This window comes from Cyphomyrmex costatus, unplaced genomic scaffold, assembly GCF_001594065.2.
Source record: "Cyphomyrmex costatus isolate MS0001 unplaced genomic scaffold, Ccosl1.0 scaffold193, whole genome shotgun sequence".
NCBI lineage: Eukaryota > Metazoa > Arthropoda > Insecta > Hymenoptera > Formicidae > Cyphomyrmex > Cyphomyrmex costatus.
In genome coordinates, this window is record NW_017275965.1 from 4730526 (window position 1) to 4753669 (window position 23144).

General features: G+C 37.3%; 1 protein-coding gene across 1 annotated transcript; it reads left to right on the forward strand.

The window, feature by feature from the left end:
• The first annotated feature begins 537 nt into the window (after positions 1-537).
• Positions 538-22972, forward strand: LOC108772728 (homeobox protein prophet of Pit-1). Its single transcript, XM_018538329.1, has 6 exons — positions 538-757; positions 7111-7238; positions 7491-7598; positions 17180-17362; positions 20460-20559; positions 22517-22972. Exons 1-6 carry the CDS (start codon positions 538-540, stop codon positions 22621-22623), a joined length of 846 nt encoding a protein of 281 aa, XP_018393831.1. The 3' UTR covers positions 22624-22972.
• The last annotated feature ends 172 nt before the right edge of the window (positions 22973-23144 follow it).

Below are 23144 nucleotides of genomic sequence, written 5' to 3' on the forward strand. Positions count from 1 at the left end.
TGAAAGGTGCGAACGGAAAGAACTATTTTTCGCGACTCACGGTTTAGTCCTTCGTTAAAGTCACCGTCATTCCAGAAAATAACGAATCTTTAGGATAACAGTCAAGGTTTTCTCGATACTTCCGACGCATTTTTTTCGTGGCGCCGGTACTCGGAGGAGATTAACAGTGCGTATCCGCAGCGCGGACGCGGCGCGCCCTCATCGTAGACTCGCGTCGGACGATGTCTTCGTAGGTGGTCGAGTGCTCGCTCAGGTGTTTCCAGCTACGTGCTACCTCGACCAGGTCACCCCGGCATCATCCTGGCTAACGACTTATCCGGAGGTACCGGGGGTCCCGGTGCGGGCGGCGTCGGTTCCGTCGGTGGTACCTCCGTCGGCGGCGGCGGCGGCGGCGGCGGTGGTGGCGGCAGCGGTTCGTCCCTGCCGACGACCGCCCTTAGCCTCGACCACCAGCAGTTCAACATATTCCCGGCGATTTTCAGCCGTCAACTCAACTTCTCCGCGGCGGCGGCTGCCAATTGCGGTCAGAACAAGTTGATGGATGAACTCAGGCCGAATCTGGGTCTGCTCGGTGTCGGTCTGGTCGAGAACGATAGCTTTCATCTGAATCACAATCAGGAGAAGAGGAAGTGCAGTAGCGCCAGTTCGAATGAGCAGGACTTCGGTCTCTATGGGGTGCATCAGGGTCTCGAGGCGAGCCCGCCGACGCCCGCCGCGACGCCCGGTAGAAGCAGCGTCGGGGCTACCACCACCGTCGGTGAGTATTATCGCAGATCATTTTGCCGAGAAGGTAGAAGCATCTTGAGTTTATTGTTTAAGTAGTAGGCCAGTGATCAGTAAGTTTTATCTCATTGTAGTTTTATTTCAACACACGTGAGATTGATACAAAAAATGTGGATTCTAAGTGTAATATTTCTTCTATTGCGCTAACTCCAAAACTATGCGTTAGAAACTTTAGTTAATTCCTTTCGTACAACTTATAAGCAATATTCAGTGAAATATAGATCGAGAAATATTTAAACATAAATAAAAAAGAAGAATATAATTTTCGGTCAAAGCAAATTGTGGTGCTTAAATTCATATGTGAATATACAAATTCAATTATCAGTTTTATAAGACTATACGCCGATTTGATTTGTCGGATTTTACATCAATTTTATGTCATCAGTTATTAGAATAACTTATTGTTTCTCTCTTTTGTTTTTAGATTATATATATAAGTCGTATTATATAAATAAAATTGTATTGAAACAATACTCAAGCAATGTAAGATTCTTTTGATGGAATCATATGATAGGACATAAATAACCTTAATTTTACCTTCAACAATCAAAGTGGTAAAAATTAATATTACTTGTTGACTCTCATCCACGTAATAATGCATTATAACAGAAAGAAGTAAATTGTTTTGATGTACAAATGACAATCTTCTAAAAAAGCGCGATAAAATTAATCTAGAATCATGTAATTCGAAATGTTTCTGTAACTTTTGAGGTATCGCGCTTTTACATTATCATTAGGAAAGAAATGGGCATCGTGTCATCTCGAGATAGACGTATTTTACGCTTGTTGAACCTCGAGCACGCGTTCATAGTGCAACACGACCAGCCCGAAGTGTTGACAATAGGTCGGGTGGGCCAGACATATGGTGGTACCTGTTCTATGAACTATTATTATGTGCTAGTGGGGCTTAAGGGAGCTTAGCACCGAGGGTGTCGTTAATGGGGTGGATTTGTAGCTTGAACGCGTGACGAGTCTCGCATCCCGTTCGACGATTCGAAAGATTCGTTGAATCGGGATCGAATAAAAGCGCTCATCTCCAATTTCCTCTCGCTTCTGCCGATGAACGAGTTGTAACACTCATATTTCATAATATGCGCATGTCGATATGTTCAAAACGTCAACCTGCACTTGTTAAGTATGAAGTGGAATTATCGCATCATCTCAAAACAAATGTATTAGGCTGGATTCTTTCACCTTTCGATAAACTTTAGTTCATTGTTTTATTCTCTTACTCTTATGTGCTTTTATTCTTTTACTCTTTTGTGTATTCAATGGATAAATTATCACATAGTTTATCTGAGGATAGGAAAACTGGTCTGTAGAGATATGTTATTTATAAATCGTTTTTATATTAAGATCGTCTTAAGTAAAGTCTTAAAATATTACTATGTCTTTGTGATTGGCTTATGATATTTCAAGACTATATAAGGCCGATTTTGAATATAAGAATAATTACCGATCATAGTTCATTTATCACTCATATTGTGATCATAAGTCATTCTCGATTTTAATTAATTAGATCATTTTAATAATCATTTTATTATTAGGTATCTCTTGTTAATTAGTGAACAAGCGAACCACAAATATATTAAATTTTTTTAACGATTACATGTTTTCTATGAGACTCTCACTGTCTTTTTCTTTCTCTTATATTTTCATTGACTCTTAAAGTTGCTATTTAAATCATAATTATTCACGATAAAATTAATATATGCACTTTGTATGCACGTATAATAAATAAATTCTTAACGCCATAGCTTTATTTTGTAAAGGATATGGTGTTCGATAAATACGGAGTTCAACAGGTCGGTCGTAACGATGATTGTTAGGGTTTTTTCTGCCTTATTATATCCGAAAATGAATTTTCACGCGATGGTACCCCGATCCGCAAACGGCGATATCCTATGCTCCGTCGCACCCTTCAAGGTCAGGGTTCCCGGAAACGAAATGAGACTACCGCGGGATTCTCATGCAAATGAAAATCCGACAGCCGCTTCGCGACGAGAGGAAAAAGAGGTAGCGGAATAAAACGAGGACGGGGCGGCGGTGGAGGGAAAAATTAATGTCGTTAACCCCCTCGCGCGTTCTCCTGGGTATTAAAAGTACTCGAGCGACGGTCTTCTGGCGCGCGTTTCCCGTGTCCTCCTTAAAACAGGAACGCGTTCACTTCTTGTCGACTGACCCGTAACATCGTTGGCCTGCAACTGCAACTTCAACTTAGAAAAAAACTGATTCGTTTTGCGTTTTAGATTGCTTTCTTTATGTTAACAACATACCTAGTAATCTATAATTTTTAACTGCCTATAATATGCCGCAAGAAAATTTTTATTTTTAAATCTGATCAAAATTCTTAGCGAAACGTTAACAACTATTATCATTTATAACTATTTTTTAACTTTTAATATCTCAATAACTAAATTTGAAATTTAAACCGTAAAGTACTTGAAATTAAATAAAAAGACTGAAGCTTTTTATTATTTATTTGTCCTCTTTTTCCAAGCTTAAAGAACTTTTCACGAAAAAAATTCCTGTCGTTTATAACTCGAAATAACTTTAGTATCTCCATTTTTTGCATGAGTTAATTTCAAGACACTTTGTGCAACAATAGTATTGTGTTTTATATATACATATATTTAAAATATTTTAATCTCTCTCTCACACATGCAATGACGTACAAGATTTAAGAATATTTTAAAAGCATTACTTTAAATATTTCAATAAAAACCATTAATCGCCAAATTTAAATATTTTATAGTTATGATATATATCGGATTAAAATATTGTGTCGCGAATAATTTGAATTTATATGTCTTTTATGAGTGAATAGTATGCAAGTTAGTAGTAACTGTTATCTCGTGCATCTTGTTCGCCAAATTGTAAATGTTAAACTTTTAATGTATACACATTTGCGAGTAACATATGAAGAAACTAAGATATTCCCAAGTGGATTTGCACAACATGAGAATTTGATACTGATACTCAATGATACTGATAAAGATCTAAATTAATTTAATTAAATCCGCAATTTATCGCAAAAGGAAATATATAGCAACATGTATGTGTGTGACGGATGGCAGCTGTAGGTCGGAGGCTACCACGGTCCGCATTACCAGTAATCCTGTAAAACGTGTCGTTCGTCGCGCGTGTCAGATCTCACCGCGTTAAAATCACCGCTAATTACCCTCGGTTTGCCTGACCGTCTCCGAAATCTGCGGGGGCAGATGTTCGCCGCGCGGCGCCGCGCCGCGCCATCCACAATGCACCCTCGCACCACGCTTCTTTTTCGACGGGCCTTTCTCGAGTACTGTTCGTCGAGAGTATCGACGAACAGCTTGTAACTTCATCCTTAACAAAGGGTTAACTCGGTTGCGAACGGCTGGACGGTTCGTGCCGTTTCGCTGACATTTTATTGTCTCTACTCTACTTTGCCCATCCCTTCCCAATTGAGAATTTATTACATGAGAAATCACATATTGCAATTTTTGATACATGCTGAACACATTGAGCTATTCCCCATTTATGAATTCTTCGAATAAGTTAAATTGAAGAGAGAGAATTAATTGCAAATTGTTGTAGAAATAAAAAAAGTGATTTGCTATAGAAGACTGTATTATATCATTGACAATTAAAAATGTTAGACTATTTTTTCAACTACTTATAAGTTTTATTAAGATTTATAAAAACCCAAATTAGAATTTTATATTTTAAAGTATAATGTACATATATCATTATTTTCATTTCTCTTTTTATTTAAAGAAAGCTATAATTCCTTTTTAACAAATATTTTAAAATTAAAAATAGATTTTTACACTTATTAACAGTTAATAACACTTATTATTTATTAAATATCAATAATGTTCATAAAGTTCAAAGTAAATATAAAAAGATTCGTTTTTTAAACTCTTGCACATAAGTAAAAATGTTTTATGTATATGTATATATTAAATACATATAAAATAATCTTTTGAAAACTATTATTTGTAACACATATACAGAATGCTATTTTATATCAAGCTCTATAATTATACTTTATTCAATATTAATATCATAACGCGAAATAACTATTATGTTTTTCACGGTAACAATAATCTCGTGATTGTAATAATATCTATTGTCCTTTTGATAAACGTTTATATTTCGTTTTTATAGCATACTCGTTTTAACAAATATAGTTTGCAAGGGTATGATTTTTGAGCAGATTTTTACGTCAAAGACGTAAAACTGACAATCGAAAATTGCCTATTTTCTGCAATCGCGAAAACTCCATAATTGCATAAAAACGGATTCGCATCCGGATGTATTGAAACAGCAATACGTAAATATATTTCGCGAATTTAAATTTACGGTCCAATAATGAACTATTTGATTCTTTATATTAAATTAACAAAATCAATATTTATGAGATCGTATCGGTAATAGTTGAAGAACGTTCGTAGTGATATTTTATATTATTTGTTAAATATATTACTTATGAAAGTATTTTATATTATATTACGAAATATGTAAAAGAATAGGGAGAGAGAAACATGGTTGCCCTAAAGGTCGATACCCCATTGTAACACCGTGGATTAATGGAAAAAATTAATTTCGACATCATAAAGATCGCGAAAAACACTTTTTTGCCGATACCTTTTATGAGACATTAATTTTATTTCGTATCATTTATGAAAATCTCGTTTCAATCTGTACCCGCGCGAAAAAATTAGGATGAGCTTTTGATTGCGTTAAAACGGGATATAATTTTAATGGAACAAAGTAATTCCAGTTCGCGTTATCATAACTTTCAAAATTTAATTACGTATTATGTATCGAATACTTAGTAAAGTTCATCTCTTATTACTCTTAATTTTTATCTTTTTATATTTTCTTGCATTGTGTCGAATAAAACTGGAAAAAAGTTCTCGAGATTCTGTTTCTCATCTATTATATTGCGAAATATATAAAAAAACTTCGATATGTTTTCAAAGTTATATTGAAAATATTAATATTTGAAGTAGCTCTTAAAAATTAAACGTCTTAAAGCAATCTTTGACAACAACAAAAAAATAGTACAAGTAACAAGAAAAAAACGGCATGCGTAATATCGTAAAACACGGGGATAGCTCAAGAAGCAGGTCGCATGGGGCCCTTCGCCTTCTTCGCTGAACTTGACCGAGTTTCCCCGTTCATCGGGTAACCGGGCAAGGTATGTAAAGTGGACAGCATTCATCCTTGAACATTGAATCAGCATGTAACATGATTAGGTCATTAACGCCCTAACCAAGTTAGCATAGTGCGAGGGACTTCGCTCGCCACGCTTACCCCGGGTTGGTGCGACCTGGTAGGTATCTATGTTCGTTCATAAAGCCGGCGCCGCGACGCCACGCTGCGCCGCGCCGCTCCGCACCGCGCGAACGACCAAGACGATGACGACGACGGCGGCGGCGGCGGCGGCGGCGACGGCCACGGACTTCTCGCGCGGAGGTCGAAAGTTCGGCAGATCGCGCCTTCCATGGAATATCGAATTTTGCTGGCAATGAAAGGCGATACAGGAAATCGAGTCTCGGCTGTTTCGATATCGTTGCGGCGCTATTCTTGACTCCTTCATCGTCTTTACGGACAGACAATATGAGTCGACTCCCATAAAAAGCGTTTACACTCGAATGTCATTAACGGAATTTGCTTAATTACATTCGAATCTGGAAAAATGTCAGATAATTCGGCCGCGAGGAAAAAGAGTTCTGCTCTCTTGTGTTAATATCATTGTACTTTCGGGAGGTGCACTTTTCGCGAATTACATTAAGATTGTTTACAAATTCGTGAATCTTCGAGAATTCTTCTTATTTCAATAAACGTGTAATGATAATTGATTAAAAAGGAAGAATTTAGGCTGCTCTTTCAGAATGGAACGATTTCTGTGTTATGCAAGATGAATGATTTATGGAAATTTTATTTTTACAATATAAATGAAATTATATAAAACTTAACACGTTGTTATTACGGTATCTAATCGACATGCAATTTTGCTACTCAATATATTATTTGACCCGCCACTAATACGCCATTAAAATAATTTCAAGCGCAATCGGTGAATAATTTAATTCGTGAAATGCGCGAAATAATTACACACTCGTGCAAAATACAATTGTGCAATTCAATGTTAATGAAGTTGAAATTTATCTGACGTCATCGACATAGACAATATCGCAGTTTAATGTAAAGTAAATGATTTCTCTTCTGTTGTTTCTTTTTTTTTTTTTTTAAATAACCTTTTGAAGAGGTAGATAGATAATAGTTTTATCGAATGGTTTCATTAAAAATATTAAACTCGCTTTTCCTCTTTTCTAGGAGCTGAAGGCGCTTTTAAGAAGTTAAAACCTGACCCTTGCGCTTCCAGTCCTCACATTGGTCACACACCTACCACAGCTAGCTGTCCAACACCTGCCCGACGGCGACACAGGACTACCTTCACTCAGGTTGGTACAGCAATATTGCAAAATTTCTATCATTTTCATTATCTTCTGTGAGTAACCAAAAATGTCCTTCTCAGAACCTTTTTATGTTAGAAACCTATGTGTTATGTTAGAAACTATGCGTTTTTCCGAAAAACGTATAGTCCTTTGATTGATAACAGCATTTTGATTACCTCCAATCTTTCGTACCACGTCCAAATTTCCTGCTGGGTAGTTCAAATAGGCCTTTACCACGGCTTTCCAATTGTTTCGCAGGAGCAGCTGGCAGAATTGGAATCGGCGTTTGCAAAATCCCATTACCCAGACATATACTGCAGGGAGGAATTGGCGAGGACCACCAAATTGAACGAGGCCAGAATTCAGGTGAGTGCGCTGCTAAAAGAAAAACAAATCGCTCTTCCTCTCGTTTCTAGCGTTTCTAACGAAAGGTGTCCTTTAATTAAATTAGTAATGGACAATTCTGTCTCAGCCGCATGTATTTTATAAGGAAAATCTGAACCGAGCGTCGATTTTTTAATATAGTACAATGAAATTTCAGTAGATTCAATGATACGAAGAAGACAAGTTGTAAATTTTGGTATACATTATCACTAAATAACAAACTTTAAATATATTCTATTTGTTGTGCAATACTCGTATCAAACATAACTTTTTTATATTTTGCCATAAGAATTGGGTTTAGATATTCGCCGAAAAATTTATAGACATACTTATCTGCTATCTATCTTTATGACTATGACTCACTGTGTAATTGAATCAAAGACGCATGTGGGGTGACGAAATGAAATTACGGGCGCAAATGTCGGTCCAAGACACCCTATATTCTTTGAGGGTCGTAGAATCGATCAGAAGGGATGAAGAGGTTTTTCAATATACTTCTCGATGTGTATCGAGAAAAATCTATGCAAACCGAATGATAAAATTTGACGGTGCTCCTAGCTTTAATTGCAACAAGAAATATATTTCGAATTCAATGGAATTCAAAATATATTTCTTGTTGCAATTATATTTATACATATAATATTTATTTTTATACGAAGAAGAGAAAGGGTTACGTATCACGGGAAATTATGGCATTCAAATTTTTAATTTCTTCGACATGGAAAACGCAAATTCTACAGTAGTGCGGTTTGTGATGACATTAAGGATGGAGGATTTGGTAATGAGGTAGAAAGAGATCGTCGGGGAGGATGGACGGGATACGAGAGAGAAAGAGAGAGAGAGAGAGAGAGAGAGAGAGAAAGAGAGAGAGCGAGTGGAACGATGTCGGGGACTGGTTCGCGTATACCGGGCCCCCGATTCCGAGCCGAGCGGTACATATTAAAACAGTCGCCGGTGCGTTGCGCTCTTTTGATATATAATGCAGCGGGGTGTTGTTTGAGTTAAAAGCCCGGGAACCGCCGCGACTTAACCCTGTTAAACTGCGATGCCAAGTAAAACGCGGTTTGCGCTCGTCGCTCGCCGGTTATAACCGATGCACAAAGTGTCCGCCGCCGAGGGCCGGTGTGCCCGCGAGGAGCCGCGCAGCCCGCGCGTCGGGGTGGTCCTGTGCTCGTTTCGACCTCAAACGCGAGAAAGAGGGAAAGAGAGACAGAGAGGAGGGATTTCGCAGTTTTAAATGTCATTTCCAGTCGCTGGTTTTCCGGCGCGCGGCTGCCCCAGAATCGGCCAATTATCTGTAACCTGCAAAGCGCACGCCGTAATTAACGCTCGCGTCATCGCGAATTTGCGCGCGTTTCGACTACTTTCGGCGAACGACAGCTTTACCTCAAACGGTGAGTTTTCTCTCTCTCTCTCTCTCTCTCTCTTTCCCCCTCACGATGGCTTCATACCATTAGAAAATGTCTTCGCTGATGTCTTATCCCGCGATAAATTAACGTTCGCCATCCATTCCACTTGCATTCGTTTTTGAAATTCACGATATTCTGCTCTAGCTATATGTGTATAAATATCTGATATAAAACCTCGCTTAATTATATAAATAATAAACGCGTTTTGTTAATGATTATGTTAATGGCTATCGGTGCATTAAATACTTAAAAAAGCATTTAAAATGGATTGCGATTCGGTTGATCGCTTCGGTATAACGCTTGAGCAAAATTAGTTCTTCGGCCTTAATTAGTCCTGCGCGCATCGCAGAGTTAAAAATTTCCCAAAATAGCGATCGGTTATTGTAAAATGGCGTTCGATTGTAATCCAATTCGGACACATCAATTTCGATACGAGGTAATATCGATGAACCGCAATACAAAGTACCTGATACTTCCCACGCGAAATTCGGAGACTCCCTCCTACCAATTCGTACGCGGACGCAGAGGGCAAACGAAAATTTCGTCGTCCCCTGGAGGAATCGAGGGGTCGGTTTAGGGTTTAGGAAGGTATCCATCGCAAGACGGGGGTTCTCTGCGGAAGAAAAAAGCAGGATGGCGGCAAGAAAAGGGGGCTCTTGTCTCTCTCGCTCCTCTGATGTTCTTTCCAGAATCCCTCCCTCCCCTATCCTCCATCAACCCCCGCGTCCCGGCGCCATCTCGCTCTCGTCGTCGCTCGTCTCGTAGTGGAAGGAATAGCAAGCCCGGCAAGCCTGAGACGTTTCAGATCTATCTAGGGTGGAGAAAATTCAATTTAAAATGGCGGCTCAGATATAATGGCAGCCTCCGGTACAGCGTCACCCAACCCCCTGCGCGCCCAACTCATCTCAACTTTGCCACCCTCGTTCGTCGTCTATTTCTCTCTCGTCCTCGCCTCCACGGCCCGTGTCGCTATCTTTGAGGAAACAGAATGCCGTGACTAGCGCGGTAGCTTTTAAAGGGACGGCTTTCCTACATCCAGCGACGTCGCCCGATTGGCGGCGCTCGCTAAAAAATACATTGATCCCGCACCCCAGACGCGTGTTGCTGCTCGTAACTTTTTTCGCAGGATGTGCAGACTCTAAGCGACTTGAAAACGTGAATATTTTGACGATTCAAAGATATTAACAGTCGATTCTTGTCGAATTATTAACTGCAATAATACCATAAATTATTTTTAAGATCATATAATTTTAGAAATAATTATATTATAACTTAAACGCACGATTGTGAGACTTTAAAACAATTAGGAAATATTTCTAAATAAGAATATATCCTGCAAAACCTCCTGATGAAGTTTAAGTTTCTATGCAGATCGGTCCCTAATAGTGACGCAAATTTGCTACGCGATTTGCAATTTCTCTAAACGCGCAAACGCGTATTAGTGCACGTTGAATGAGCGTTTTCCAGGCGAAACACGGTACACCTTGCGCGGGATCGTTTCCGTCCATTTATGTCATTTCGAGTGAGGTTTGCAGGAAACTTGGTAGGAAGATGTAATGTGCTGCTTCGTGTACTCACACACAGGCATGCAAATAAATTTAATAGGAGGGTAAAGCAAAACTCAGCCGAAGCGAATGTTTTCCATGATTGCTTGATAATTGCAAATGAAAGTGGAATAATTAGGATTGCGTTAAATTATTTTTCTAAATTGTTGTGTAAGCAGATAGCAGAAACTGCTTTTAATTTTTTTAAATAGATTTATTTTAACAGAATTCTTAATGAAAATATTGAAGGAGAAGGTAATAAACAAATTTTTTTAATTATATGTTGAAAAGATGGCACAGTGTTCTCCATCATCAAGATTGTTGTTATATTGTTGAGAGATCACGGAAGTACTTGGTTATTATAATAATACTAAAAAATCGGGTAACACCCGATGGTAAGAGAATAATTCTCGAATCACCGCACAAGAAATCCCATTACGCCGAAGAAAAAGAAAAGAGAAGCCCGAGCTCCGCGATATTGAGTTAGCCGAGTTTTCATTCGACCTTTTTACTTCGATTCGACTTCCGATCGAAGCCTACCTACCGGTCGTTTTACGAAATCGGCTTCCTATTTGACAGGAAACAAGGAAATTTCTGGGAATAGCAAAAATAGCTAACAAGTACTATATTTCTCAACTTTACTTTCCGTATATGAAAATGGTAGTTTACGATTAAATATAAGTTATTAATTATTCTGAGGTATTTAACTTTCGTTGAACTTATTAATATATAGAGATAATTGTATTGCTATCAATGTAAGGCAATAAAATGAATCAAATTCCTCAGCTTAAAGCTAAGAGAGTTTAAATAGAAAATTATGAAGTTTATAAAGATTAATATAAAGATATATGAAAACGTAAAAGAGATAACGTAATTCTTTTAAATAAAGGATTCTTAACTTTTAAACATCTTTTCAACATGGTATACCCAGCTTTCTGTTTTCAATGCTTTTGCAGTACTTTTTCAAATGCTTGAAACCTTTTTATTAATAAAGATATATACATTTGCTAAATATTATTATGTTCATTAATATCTGACGGTCTGGTTGAAAAAATGTTTACAATATACTTATTTTTTCATTTTTATGAAAGTTATAAGCAATCATGTTAAATTAAGCCATACTCAATGTGTTCTTGTAGAAAGGCATTTAAGAATTAATAATCCATTCTTTTATATATAGATAATTATGCTTGAGATTACGTAATAGGAAATTAATAGTAATTTTCAGAACTTTTGTTTCTGTATTGTACAATTTACCGTATTTTAATGACTCAGTATGCTAATTTGATAAGGATAGTTTGCGATTCTATTGGTATGATGCTTGAATACTATTTGTAATGTTTCCCTAAAGAAGCCACAGTCCCAAGTGGTCGAATCTCATTGTCGGTACCGGATTGCATAACTATACATATTCGATTGTTGAACATGGTAACTATTCTCATAGTTTCCGAAATGAATGCGCAAGCAGTACATACTTATATTACACAAGTATTACGCTCTTCTCATCTTTTTCGACGAAAAAGCCATTACCGGGAATGTATCCATTTTCCCGGGTTAGTATGTGGGTTAGCTATCAGAGTGCAGTATTCTCTCCGGCATACGGGAGGATAGTTTTCTCGGTCGCGGTCCTCAAAGTAGCAGACATTTTGAGCCGCGCACCCCCGTGGGACAACCATCTCGCTCTTCCTCGTCCTCTTTCTCCCTATTCGGTCTATCTTTCTCTATGAGCGAACGTGGCGGGAGGAGAAGAGAGAGCGGTTATTGAATTACGAACTCTTAGCTTTCCAGTTCTTGCAGAGTGCGCGCCTTAAGGGACGCGGGCGCGCTCACTCGCGCGCGCAAGTATGTTCTCGAAAAGCTCTTCTAGGGAAGAAGCAAATAAAAGGAATCGCCCTTTTACCGGATCTCTTCGGGCAACCTGTTCTACCCGCCCCGTAAATGCGTACAGCATGTACAGGGTGTACCAGCGTTTGGCGGAAGCGCCATCGAAAATTTGAAATTGGTATCGATTTAACGAAGACGAGGAATATTGAATAGAAATACAAAGCCCGAAACAAATTGTTGAGATAAAGTCCATTTTAAGAAATAAATATCGTGTGCTATTATGTTTTGTCTATTTTATAAGTATATCTCTAAGATTTAATTTAATTCGGAAATAGTCATTTGGAATTTTATACCTCAGCGGCAAAAGTGCGAATTGTAAAATGTTGCTTTGTATGGATATTGTTTAATTATTTTCTTTTTAGTGCTATTCTTTACGAACCTTTAAATCTACAATAAAAAATCGTTATAAATTAAAATTTTACTTTTTTAGAAACGTTATAATAAATTATTCAATGTGTTTATTTCATTTAACATTGGTTTGGTTTCTGCTTTTTTTTTTTCTCTAAAAATTGTGATTAAATATTCATATTTATAATATTTTTAAATACTCAACCAATAATATATAATATGTTATTGATAATAGTGATTTTAATTGAGGTGTAAAAATACTTCAGATACTCTTTCCGTAAAAAAAAGGAAAAAACAAATGAATACTCTCGGATTAAGCGAGGAGTACTTTATTTTCGAGAGCTTACAGCCGTTTCGCTGCACACAGCCAAAGGATTAAATTGTCAGTCAAAGGATTATCAGTGTTTCGTCATTTTTGCATTTGTGACAACTGCAAATTTCAAACTGTCTGTCCAGTTTCTGTTAATTCTCGAACGCTCTGTACGTACATACGTATATTTATATGACTATTCACAACCGTAGTCTCGATTATAGTGAAGATGCGCTTCGTTTTAGATTTTAGGGAAACACGCGGTATCGGGTTAAACGAAGCGTAGACAATGTCATTTGCATACTCACGGCGAAAATACAAGCACGTATACGAAAAATTTCCCGGGGCGAATTACGTACGGAAATGGAGTTCTTACCGCGAGTTTTCTGAAAACCGTTCTCGTGAAAATACTATAAGTCCAAATGCCAAATCAATCGAACTGTTCGCATACATTGAATAAATACGAAAATCTAAGTTCAATAAAATCTAATAGTTCAAAATAGACTCATTTTAATTGTATAAAAAATACAAAAAATTATTATATTCTCTATACTCTGCCACAAAAAGTATGGGCTACTGTAATGTTACTGTAATGTGAGTGAGTATATGTTTCTGTAATTTGTTATCTTTATCTCTGTGGAATCCGTTACGGGTACTTTACGCACTTAAAAAAGCGTATGTTATCTGATATTGATACTATTTTCTAGTTATGCACGTATTTATAATAGAGCTAGCCTCGGTTGGTATACACGGATAGAGGTAATGCCAGATTATTCGAAAGCCGAGCGTGTTTTATGCAATTGCAAATCGTCCCGCGGCGTGAATTCCAATGCGAATTGAGATTGATTATGCGACTTGCCTCGCACGTACCGCGATTTCCATACATGTGAGTTAGAACGATGCACGCTCGTCATATGAAAATGTTAATCAAGCCCTTTGTTAAGAGTCTTCAAATGTGCTAACACCTTCGAAATCGCACGTACGCCCCTCCCCCTTCTTCCCCTGGCCGAGGTTGCCGTGAATATTTCTTTCGCTTTACTTGCAAATTTATGTAACACTGTTAAAAAGAAATATCAAACTAGGTAATGCCTATAATTCCGCTGTAATCCACGGCCACTGAGCTTCTTAGCGATCCCTTTCCACGCGGAATTCAACTTCAGAATTAATATTCCGATTATCATCGCGTTTCGATAATCGCCCCGATTCTCTATAATATTTCATATCCGAACTGAGTTCTGTCTTTCTCAGCTAAGTAATCCCGGATTCCAGCCAATTTCGTAACAAGAACTTAATCTAAATAAGACTCTATTACTCTGCTCAGCATGTCTAGATATTTCTGTAATTGCAAAACTTTACTCGTCGCAATTTTCTACGTAAGATAAGTCGATCTTTCGTGATTAAAATATGAATTCATATTATTCCATTTTTCTTCTTATGTCTCGTGATAATTAAATGTATTTGTATATGACGTAAAATTAATTATCATTATCACATTTAGGATTTTTAATTTCGTACCGAAAAGTAAGCTTGAAAATGCGATGCTCCATATCGATTAAATATTACAATTAAATAGTTAATTATGTATATTCTATTCTTCAAAACAAACATTCTATTTTGTCGTAATATTTAATATCGAAACCAACTCGCGTTGATTCCGCGATTTGCGATTCCACTCAACTCGGAAGCAAGAAGACAATCTAAATAAAATCTAATTGTAACTGCGCGAAATTACTTGTCTAACTTGTTCGGCTCTCAATACCGTACCTATACACACCTATTTGTTATCTACCTAACAGTCTAACAAATTTATAATGGCGTAAATTAAGATTAGTTTTTCTATACGGTACATCTTAAAATGTATCTTGCGTGTAACTGCATAAAATAAATTACTTTCCTGCTAAATAAAATACTTCTTTTACATTCGAAATTTGCAAATTGACATTTGTACAAAAGACGTCAAGAGGTATGGTAATATATGCAATTATTGACGGAAATAATCCCACTGCTGATGAACTATTAATTTCTTGTGTAGGCGTTGATCTTTTTGGCGTGGGTTTACGCGAGATAGATCTTGACGTAAGTGATGACCTTTGTCTGGCACTGTCTGAATAATAAATTAGCATAAGGATTACTTTATAATTAAGATAATTGTGTAAAATGATTATAAAATTCTTTTTTATATTTATCGCAAAAAGTTAAGTTTTTATCAATTGATATAAAGCGTTTGTAAGAGTATTTGAAGTAATTAAACACGTATTTTTACAAAGAGAGTTTTGTCGAGATTAGAAATATTTTCCTCTAAAATAATAAAAGGGATAATAATAAGAGAGATAGTAACTTTCGTGGTATAAAGTTTACAATGCGTTATTAAGTGAGCAGCGAACAGATTAAAAATAATAAATTAAAAAGATTAAAAAATAAGTGAAATAGTTAACTTCGATAAATAATAAACGAAGCAAGATGATCGTTTGCGACCTTATAATGAAAATCCATTTCTTTTCTCTGATATATAAATTTTTTTCTTCTTCGTACTCGGTTTTTAATACGAGAACATCGCTGCGGATATTTCACGAGGTACTCTTCGGAAGCGCCATGCTTCCACACAAAGAGTGATAGAGTTGGGAAGAGAGCGAAGTAGAAAGATACAGACAGCGCAGGAGAGAGGGAGAGAGAGAGAGAGAGAGAGAGAGAGAGAGAGAGAGAGAGGGGAGGGGGAGGAAGGGAGGGAGGGAGAGAGAGAGAGAGAAATAGGGAGAGTTTGAGAGAGAACGAACCCATTCGAGCCACCCCGGTTCGTGTCACCCACTTCTGCGGCGATGAGAGAGGGTGTACAGTAGAAATGTCGATAAAACGTGTCGGCCAATGAGCGAGCCCGATGTGACGTCACCGCCGCGGCATCGGCCAATCGGGTGGCGCCGGTGACGTCACCGGTGAGGGTGGAAACAACCCAACCCCGACCCGGGACGAGAAGCCGCAGGCTTTTCTCTTTCTGGGGGGGCCGCTGGAAAGAGGGGTCGGGCAGGGCGGGGCGCAAGAGTGGAGATTGTCGGGGGTTAGAGGAGAGAGAGAGGGAGGAGGGAAAGAGAGAAGAGAACGGATGAGGGGAAGACCGAGGGGGTGAGGAAACGCGCGCCGGTGTGGATGATGCCGGGGTGAGTCGCCGGTGGCGGCTCAGGCAAGCCCCAATATGGGTTTACTAATCCCGCGAAACAATGGAAATTGCCCGATGCAAAATGGCGATAGGTAAACCGCCCCGGGTTGCCGGGTGAGGCCAGGGGAGTAAACTTAGGATCCCGTTCGGGTAAAAGAAAAAAAAAGAAGAGGGTGCTTTTCGGCCCAAGAGGTTTGTGTCCCTTCTTTGATCGACAAGGACCGTTAACTCGATGCTTTCAAACACTTCGTGCATCAGTACTACACACCATTTTGTTAGCTTCTTGGTCGCCATTTTGTTATGAATGAAAACAATTATTTTTACAAATGTCTCTGTATATAAAAAATTTTACACATTAATATGTTTGACGAAATAATATTTTTAAAAAGAAATTAGGACAGAATAATATTTGAGATGTTCTAGAATTAATGAGATGCGAGAATCTGTGAACGCAAGATCAAAGAATCTCGATATGCTTCTGTTCAAATTATGAATCATTTACATAGGCAGAAAAATAGTCGAAAATGTGCAAAAGGATTAATATATAAAACGTTATTTCAAAACTATTCTGTAAGCTCTAACTAATTGTAAGCGATCGATAAGATGTATTGCGAAAGAATAACAACTATTCTCTCTCGTAGACTGTTTGTGTAATATGAAATTGCATTGTCCCACCAAATACTAATATACTTAATTAGGATAACAATTAACGCGTTCAGTCAAAGTTACATTGAATAATCGAAACAAGAATGATACAAACTTCGTTTGCGCTATTAGTGCTTCGCAAACAATGTTGTATGTCGCGTAGAGATCGAAATAATTATCTACATCGCAAATTATATCGCGCATCGCTTAAACATCACTAATACATATTGCACCGCGATCGTTTGTTTACGCCATTTCGTCTCTCTTCGTAGGTTTGGTTCCAGAATAGAAGAGCGAAATACCGGAAGCAGGAGAAGCAGCTGCAGAAAGCTCTGACACCAATTCCCGCCTGCCAAGGTGCCATGATGAGGAATATCTATCCTGGTGCTAGCAGAGGTTATCAACCCTACCCCCATCCTCACAACAGCATAAATGGCATAAATCGTTATCCCCAGGTGAGGCTCCCTTACGACGCGCAGGACGCTTCCGAAATTTCATTATTATCGATACCCGCCGCTTTGCACGCTCACCAATGCACTCAGCGCGAAGACACGTCTCCGATAATGGCAAGTAAATAATATAAACAAGAATTACAATTATGTCATCCTCGAGGTGATATACAGCTACTTGTCTCACTACATAAATTTTTGTGTACGTGTGCAAACGTATACGTAGAAGAAAAACATTTTTTTTAATTCGGGCACAAAAAGATCGTTTCAAATATTTTGTTTCAATTTCATGGTTAATAGGAAACATAAAATTTTTTGTATATTACTATATATTATATTTTTTTTTTTAGAAAAATAGAGTAATAGAGAAATTACGATATACAAACTGATAGATTTGCTCGAGAAGTTGCTCGCTATCAATGCGCCACGTTTGATAGAAGCGCAGCTATAGAATATTAGGAAATTAAAAGATTTCGGGACAATCGTAGATTCGGTCATCGTTTCGAAGGTTCCATATATCGGGGATGAATTCGATGCGTTTCTCGTTAATGATTTTAACCGAGGTATTAAATTGGAGTGCACCTGAGCGTACGTCCGGCGCATCGCTATCGGTCGATATAGCTAAATTGCATTTCGGCTGATTAGTTGGGTCGGCCGGATTACCGAATGCCTACCGCTTTAATTGAGCCGATAATTCACAAGCGTGTTTCGGTTTCCCTCCGAAAAAAAAAAGAAAGAGACTTATATTATAGTTATCCTTTAACACTCAAGCTTGATCCATTAATATCTTGTTGAATGTCTAAGACGGTAATTTACCAAATTTTTCCACCACACAATATGTCTGAATGTACTCCTGTCCATTTTTCCTGTTGAAGGTTTTAAATATCTAATAATAATGCGCCCCAATGAAATTAAATCCGAAGCAAGAAAAACTAACCTAATGATTATTCTATACTTAATTAATAATTTTACAACTATTTAATAATTATTTAAAAACAACTATAGAAAGTATCGGGGATACATGGAAATAATGGTTTTATTTATCAATTAAAAATGATAAATCAGACTGCAATAAACAGAAATTCATCAAAAATTAAAGAAATAATAAGAGGACTTCTCTTCTCTATTCGAATCAAGTGGGTGTTATATGCTATTAAAAATCACTCAATTCATAATTAAAAAATCATTTGTGTCAACCCCATTTAGGTCATATTTAGGTTGAGTTTTGTCCATTTTTCGATAAACTTTAGCTCACTTTTTAACTCTCTCACTCTTTTATGGTATACTCTTAGAACTGATTGTTTCATCTTCAGATAAACTATTGTGTAATTTACCTAATATGTTGCATAAATAAAAGAGTAAAAGAGTAAAATAGTGAGCTAAAGTTTACCAAAAGGTGGAACAATCCAGACTTATTCTTTTACTATTTTGTTTAGCCTATTAGATAAATTACCACATAGTTTATTCGAAGATCGAACAAGTTCTTAGTGATATAAATATAAAATAAAAATTATTACAAATTAGAACTCCAATACATAACGAAGAATCGCTATGCAATTCTTCTTCAAAATTTACATTCAGTAGTGCATATTAAATTATAACATAGTTGTAGTCCTACACTTTATCCGTTGTCAAGATCTTGTAGGTCTCATGGAACAAATTCCTTCTTCAAGGGTTATAGTTCGTCAACTATTACATTATTATATGTACATGATAATAAATGTTATCTTAATTATTCCATTCTTGAGAATTTGGAAATTATTTAACAAAACATTTTTATATAATAATTATTTTCTTAAAATGTATTAAGAATGATTTAAAAAATTTTAATTTAATGTTTTATAATTTGACGGACGTTAATAGATTTTTCTTTTTCATTTATTACACTTTAGATGATATGTATTGTACACATAACAGTACAATACTTGACGAACCATAATTCTGGAGGAAAGAATTGTTCTTCTATCAGACCTATAAAACATCTTAACAATGTATAAGATGGTAGGACTACAATTACAATTCATTGTTCGTTGTCTACAACATGTAAATTTTGAAGAACCATATAACGATGTTTTATGTATTGCAGAGTTCCAATTTGTAACAGTTTTTATTGTATAATATATTCATATCGCTGATGATAGAAGATAACTATATTAAATGGTCGAAATTTTTAAAATTATAAATTGAATCTAATTTTTAACAGAACATGATACCTAGCTTGGTTCGAATAGTCTTCTTTTAATTTCTGGATTTGTTTATCTAAAAACTTACAATTATATACATAGTTATATACAGATCTAAAAATATAAATTATATTGGACTTCCTAAAATATATATATATATATATATATATAGAATGTTAAAACTGATTACTAACATTTTTTGCAACATTGCTCTCATTATACTTGATTTTCCTACATAATTATTTCGATGATCCAATAAAATTATTTTCAAATCTAATTTATTTATCTAAATTTTCAGATACTTCTCAGCAAACTCGTTCTTTTCATGTAAAGTAAATTTTACCGTTGCGCAAATTTTTTTTTATTTAGACGATCCCTTCATTCCTATCTTCGTCGGGAATTGTACTTAATAATCCTGATATCACCGTAGAATCACGTAACACGTTGGAAAATTGATTACGACCAGGAAATAGATACAGCAACGCATTATTAATTTCCATCAGTTCCGAACGTATTACACGGTTAATTTTTATAATGAAACCACCCGTCGCATTCGATTTCGCGTTTGCCACCGTCGACGAGTAGAAACGTAAGAGTGGTTTCTAGCCGATAATTATGTTTCATACACGTTAATTACCGCATTACTTTCCTCTCGTTGTTCCAGCTCGGCCGCTCAAACCGCGCGAGTAACTCCGTAATCTCATTGATATATCACGGAATCCATTTTCGCTCGTTCGCTCATTTTACGCTTGCGGAAATTAATTACACGTGACATTAACACCGCGCCTTCTTTTCCTCCTTCTCCTATAATATACTGACCGATTAAAAGGGATCGCAGGACGTGGGAAATCGCGGTCCATTTCCAGAATCGCGGATTGGAGTATCAATGTCGTTAATCGTAAAATGAACGAATGTTTCAGATGGGCACGACGTCTTACCCGAGCATGACTCAGCCGTTCTCCATGTCGCATTCAGCGTCGAATATGTCGGCCGTCACCGGCATGCGACAAGATGCAATGGGTAAGTCATAAATAATGCAACGCCAGCGCTTTGGGTGTGCGTAAAATGAGTACGGCGATGAATGGCTCGTGAGCGCGGTTGCGCTCTCATTTAGGTCAAGGATTATGCAAATGCCCTTAATCCTACAAATATCCTTGATATCCTCACGTTCGTGGATAACCGATTTCACTTTTTTCGCGAGGGGTCGATTGTGATTCTCACATTGCGTTTTGAATGCGATCTCTAAAATTTGAGTATTTGTAATCTTCACAAAGAGAGAGGACGAGAAGTCACTACAGTGGCTGAAACAATGCCATATTTTATATATAGGCGAGCAAATACAATTAGTATAAATGAATTATGATAAATCCTACTGAAGGAAGAGCTGTATAAGATTAAAAAAATAATCCCCGATTTCTAAAAGTTAATAGCTGTGATATTTTAACGGTCTACTTATCTTTAACCATTTATCTTAAATTAAACTACTAGAATTGCTTTAATTAAAAATCTAATTTGAAAGATTATTACATCAAGCTCGTGACAAGTAATAGCTAAAAAAACTAGAAGAGTAAAACGAAAGAGAACCTTATCATAACCATTAAAATTTAGGAGAAACCAACATTTTAATAAATTAATGTATTGAGTATATTTAACAATTATTTACAATTGTATTATAATTTATGATTGATATTATAATTGTTAAATAATTATATTTAATAAATTATGGTATTTATAGTGCTTAGATCCTTTTTTATGAGTGCAATTTCCTAAATTTAATGTTTAGGTATAATGAAGGATATTATAAATAAAATTTGATTTCCCTCGCGTAACAATGATTAGTCCTACAATTGTGTTGATTGTACATACATATTTAAGTATTTTATATTCGATCGTTGTTTTTCGACCACCGCGCACGTCATTTCCTCCCTCACGAGATCACGCGAACGTGGAATGGACGTAAACTAATTTCTTTGGCCTCATTCTCTTGTCCAGCATCTCACGACGACTTTCCGCGCCGTCTTCGGGCGCTGACCCAGCGTTATCGAATGACTCCGCAAAAATCCGGAGCGGAAATGGCGCGAATCCGACGCCCGTGCACGAGAGCGAGAGAGCACCGCGCGCTCTGGTCTCTACCAGCCTCCAAGACGTTCTCTCCATTTCCGCCCCAGCGCCGTCTTACACCATTTCCGGCGCGAGATGGAATATCGCTTTTAAATCGAATCAAGACTATTCGCGAATTGCCTCGCCCGTCGGGGGTTGCACGGTGCAAGCAAGCGATTGCTGTACGAGTGTGCGACCTCTCCGCGCTCGCAATCCCGTTGCCTCTCCTTAACGATTTAACGCCTCTCTCTTTAACGTCTTAATGCGATAGCAAATCGACCGATTAGCGGAGACTCGATAAAGCACCGCGGAAAGTCAGTTAAATCGAATCACTCCGAGATTCTTTTGGGATAGCAAAGAATCCGGCTTCTCTGCGTCGAGTGACGTCTGACTTCTCAAATCAGTTAATTATAGCGTCACGTAGGTATTCTTCCAATTAAAGTTAGCATTTATATCATCTCATATCATAGTATTATTGAAAAAATCTGGAAAGAACGGTTTTGTTGAGGTATCTAGGAATTTAGCTACGTACAGATCTGAAAATAAATTTGTTTGGTCCATCAAAATAATTATGTATTATAGGACGCTTAAACTGATTGCTAGATTACAATTTTTTCTAGCATTGTTATCAATGTTTTATGCAATTATTTTAACGACCAGTAACATTATTTTCAGATCTGTATTTAAATTTTTAGAATACTTCATGTATTAAATTTTTAAATACTTCAACAAAACTGTTTTTTTTCCATGCAGTAACTCAAAGATTGACTGAAGAGAGGGAAACTGTCAAGCCGCTTAATCTGAGCGAACGTAATCCAGGCTTGAAATGTACGCGCAAGTAGTTCGTTAAAAAGTTCCGTTTTTTTTCCTGTTTCAGGAATGTCAGCGGAGGACGAGTGGTACAACAAGAGCATCTCAGCTCTGAGAATGAACACAGCCCACCACCCGAATCTGGCCGCACCAATGTTACAGTATCAGACATAATTGTAAACGGAGGCGAGAGGGCAACTCGAGGATCTCGTCAGGAATACGATGTCATACCTATGATCGAGCCGATCGATGGAAAAAAAAAACAAACCGAGAGCAAAATGACGAACCCGACGAAGCCCGATCGACGTTTTGCCGTTTCGCAGAAAGAAAAAAAAAAAGAAATGAGAGGAAAGGAGACAGAACACCGTGGTCGATTTGCATTATCGCTAATCGACTTACACGGCCGCGTTGACATCCTGATTTCGTGACGCATTCTCGCATCTCGCTTGCAGCAAGCAAGCTCGATTTGCAATGACACATACACACGCGTCACGAGGCATATACACGCGCGAAAAGCTCTTAATCCGATCACATTCTCGCGTTTCATCGTCGTTTGGACGGGCCGAATGTAAGTTCGAGCACGACGTTGAAGATTATGTGCGATAACGAAATAACAGGACTGTGCGTTTATCTCGAACGTTTATTTGGGACGTGAATTTCTAAAGTTCAACAACGTTAATCGCACGCGTACGAAA

What these genes read in the sequence shown, in the direction of transcription:
- LOC108772728 (XM_018538329.1), top strand. Translation starts at nt 538, where the DNA reads ATGGATGAACTCAGGCCGAATCTGGGTCTGCTCGGTGTCGGTCTGGTC. An exon ending in CGGGGCTACCACCACCGTCG is followed by an intron (nt 758 to 7,110) that starts GTGAGTATTATC and finishes CCTCTTTTCTAG; the next exon opens with GAGCTGAAGGCGCTTTTAAG. An exon ending in ACAGGACTACCTTCACTCAG is followed by an intron (nt 7,239 to 7,490) that starts GTTGGTACAGCA and finishes ATTGTTTCGCAG; the next exon opens with GAGCAGCTGGCAGAATTGGA.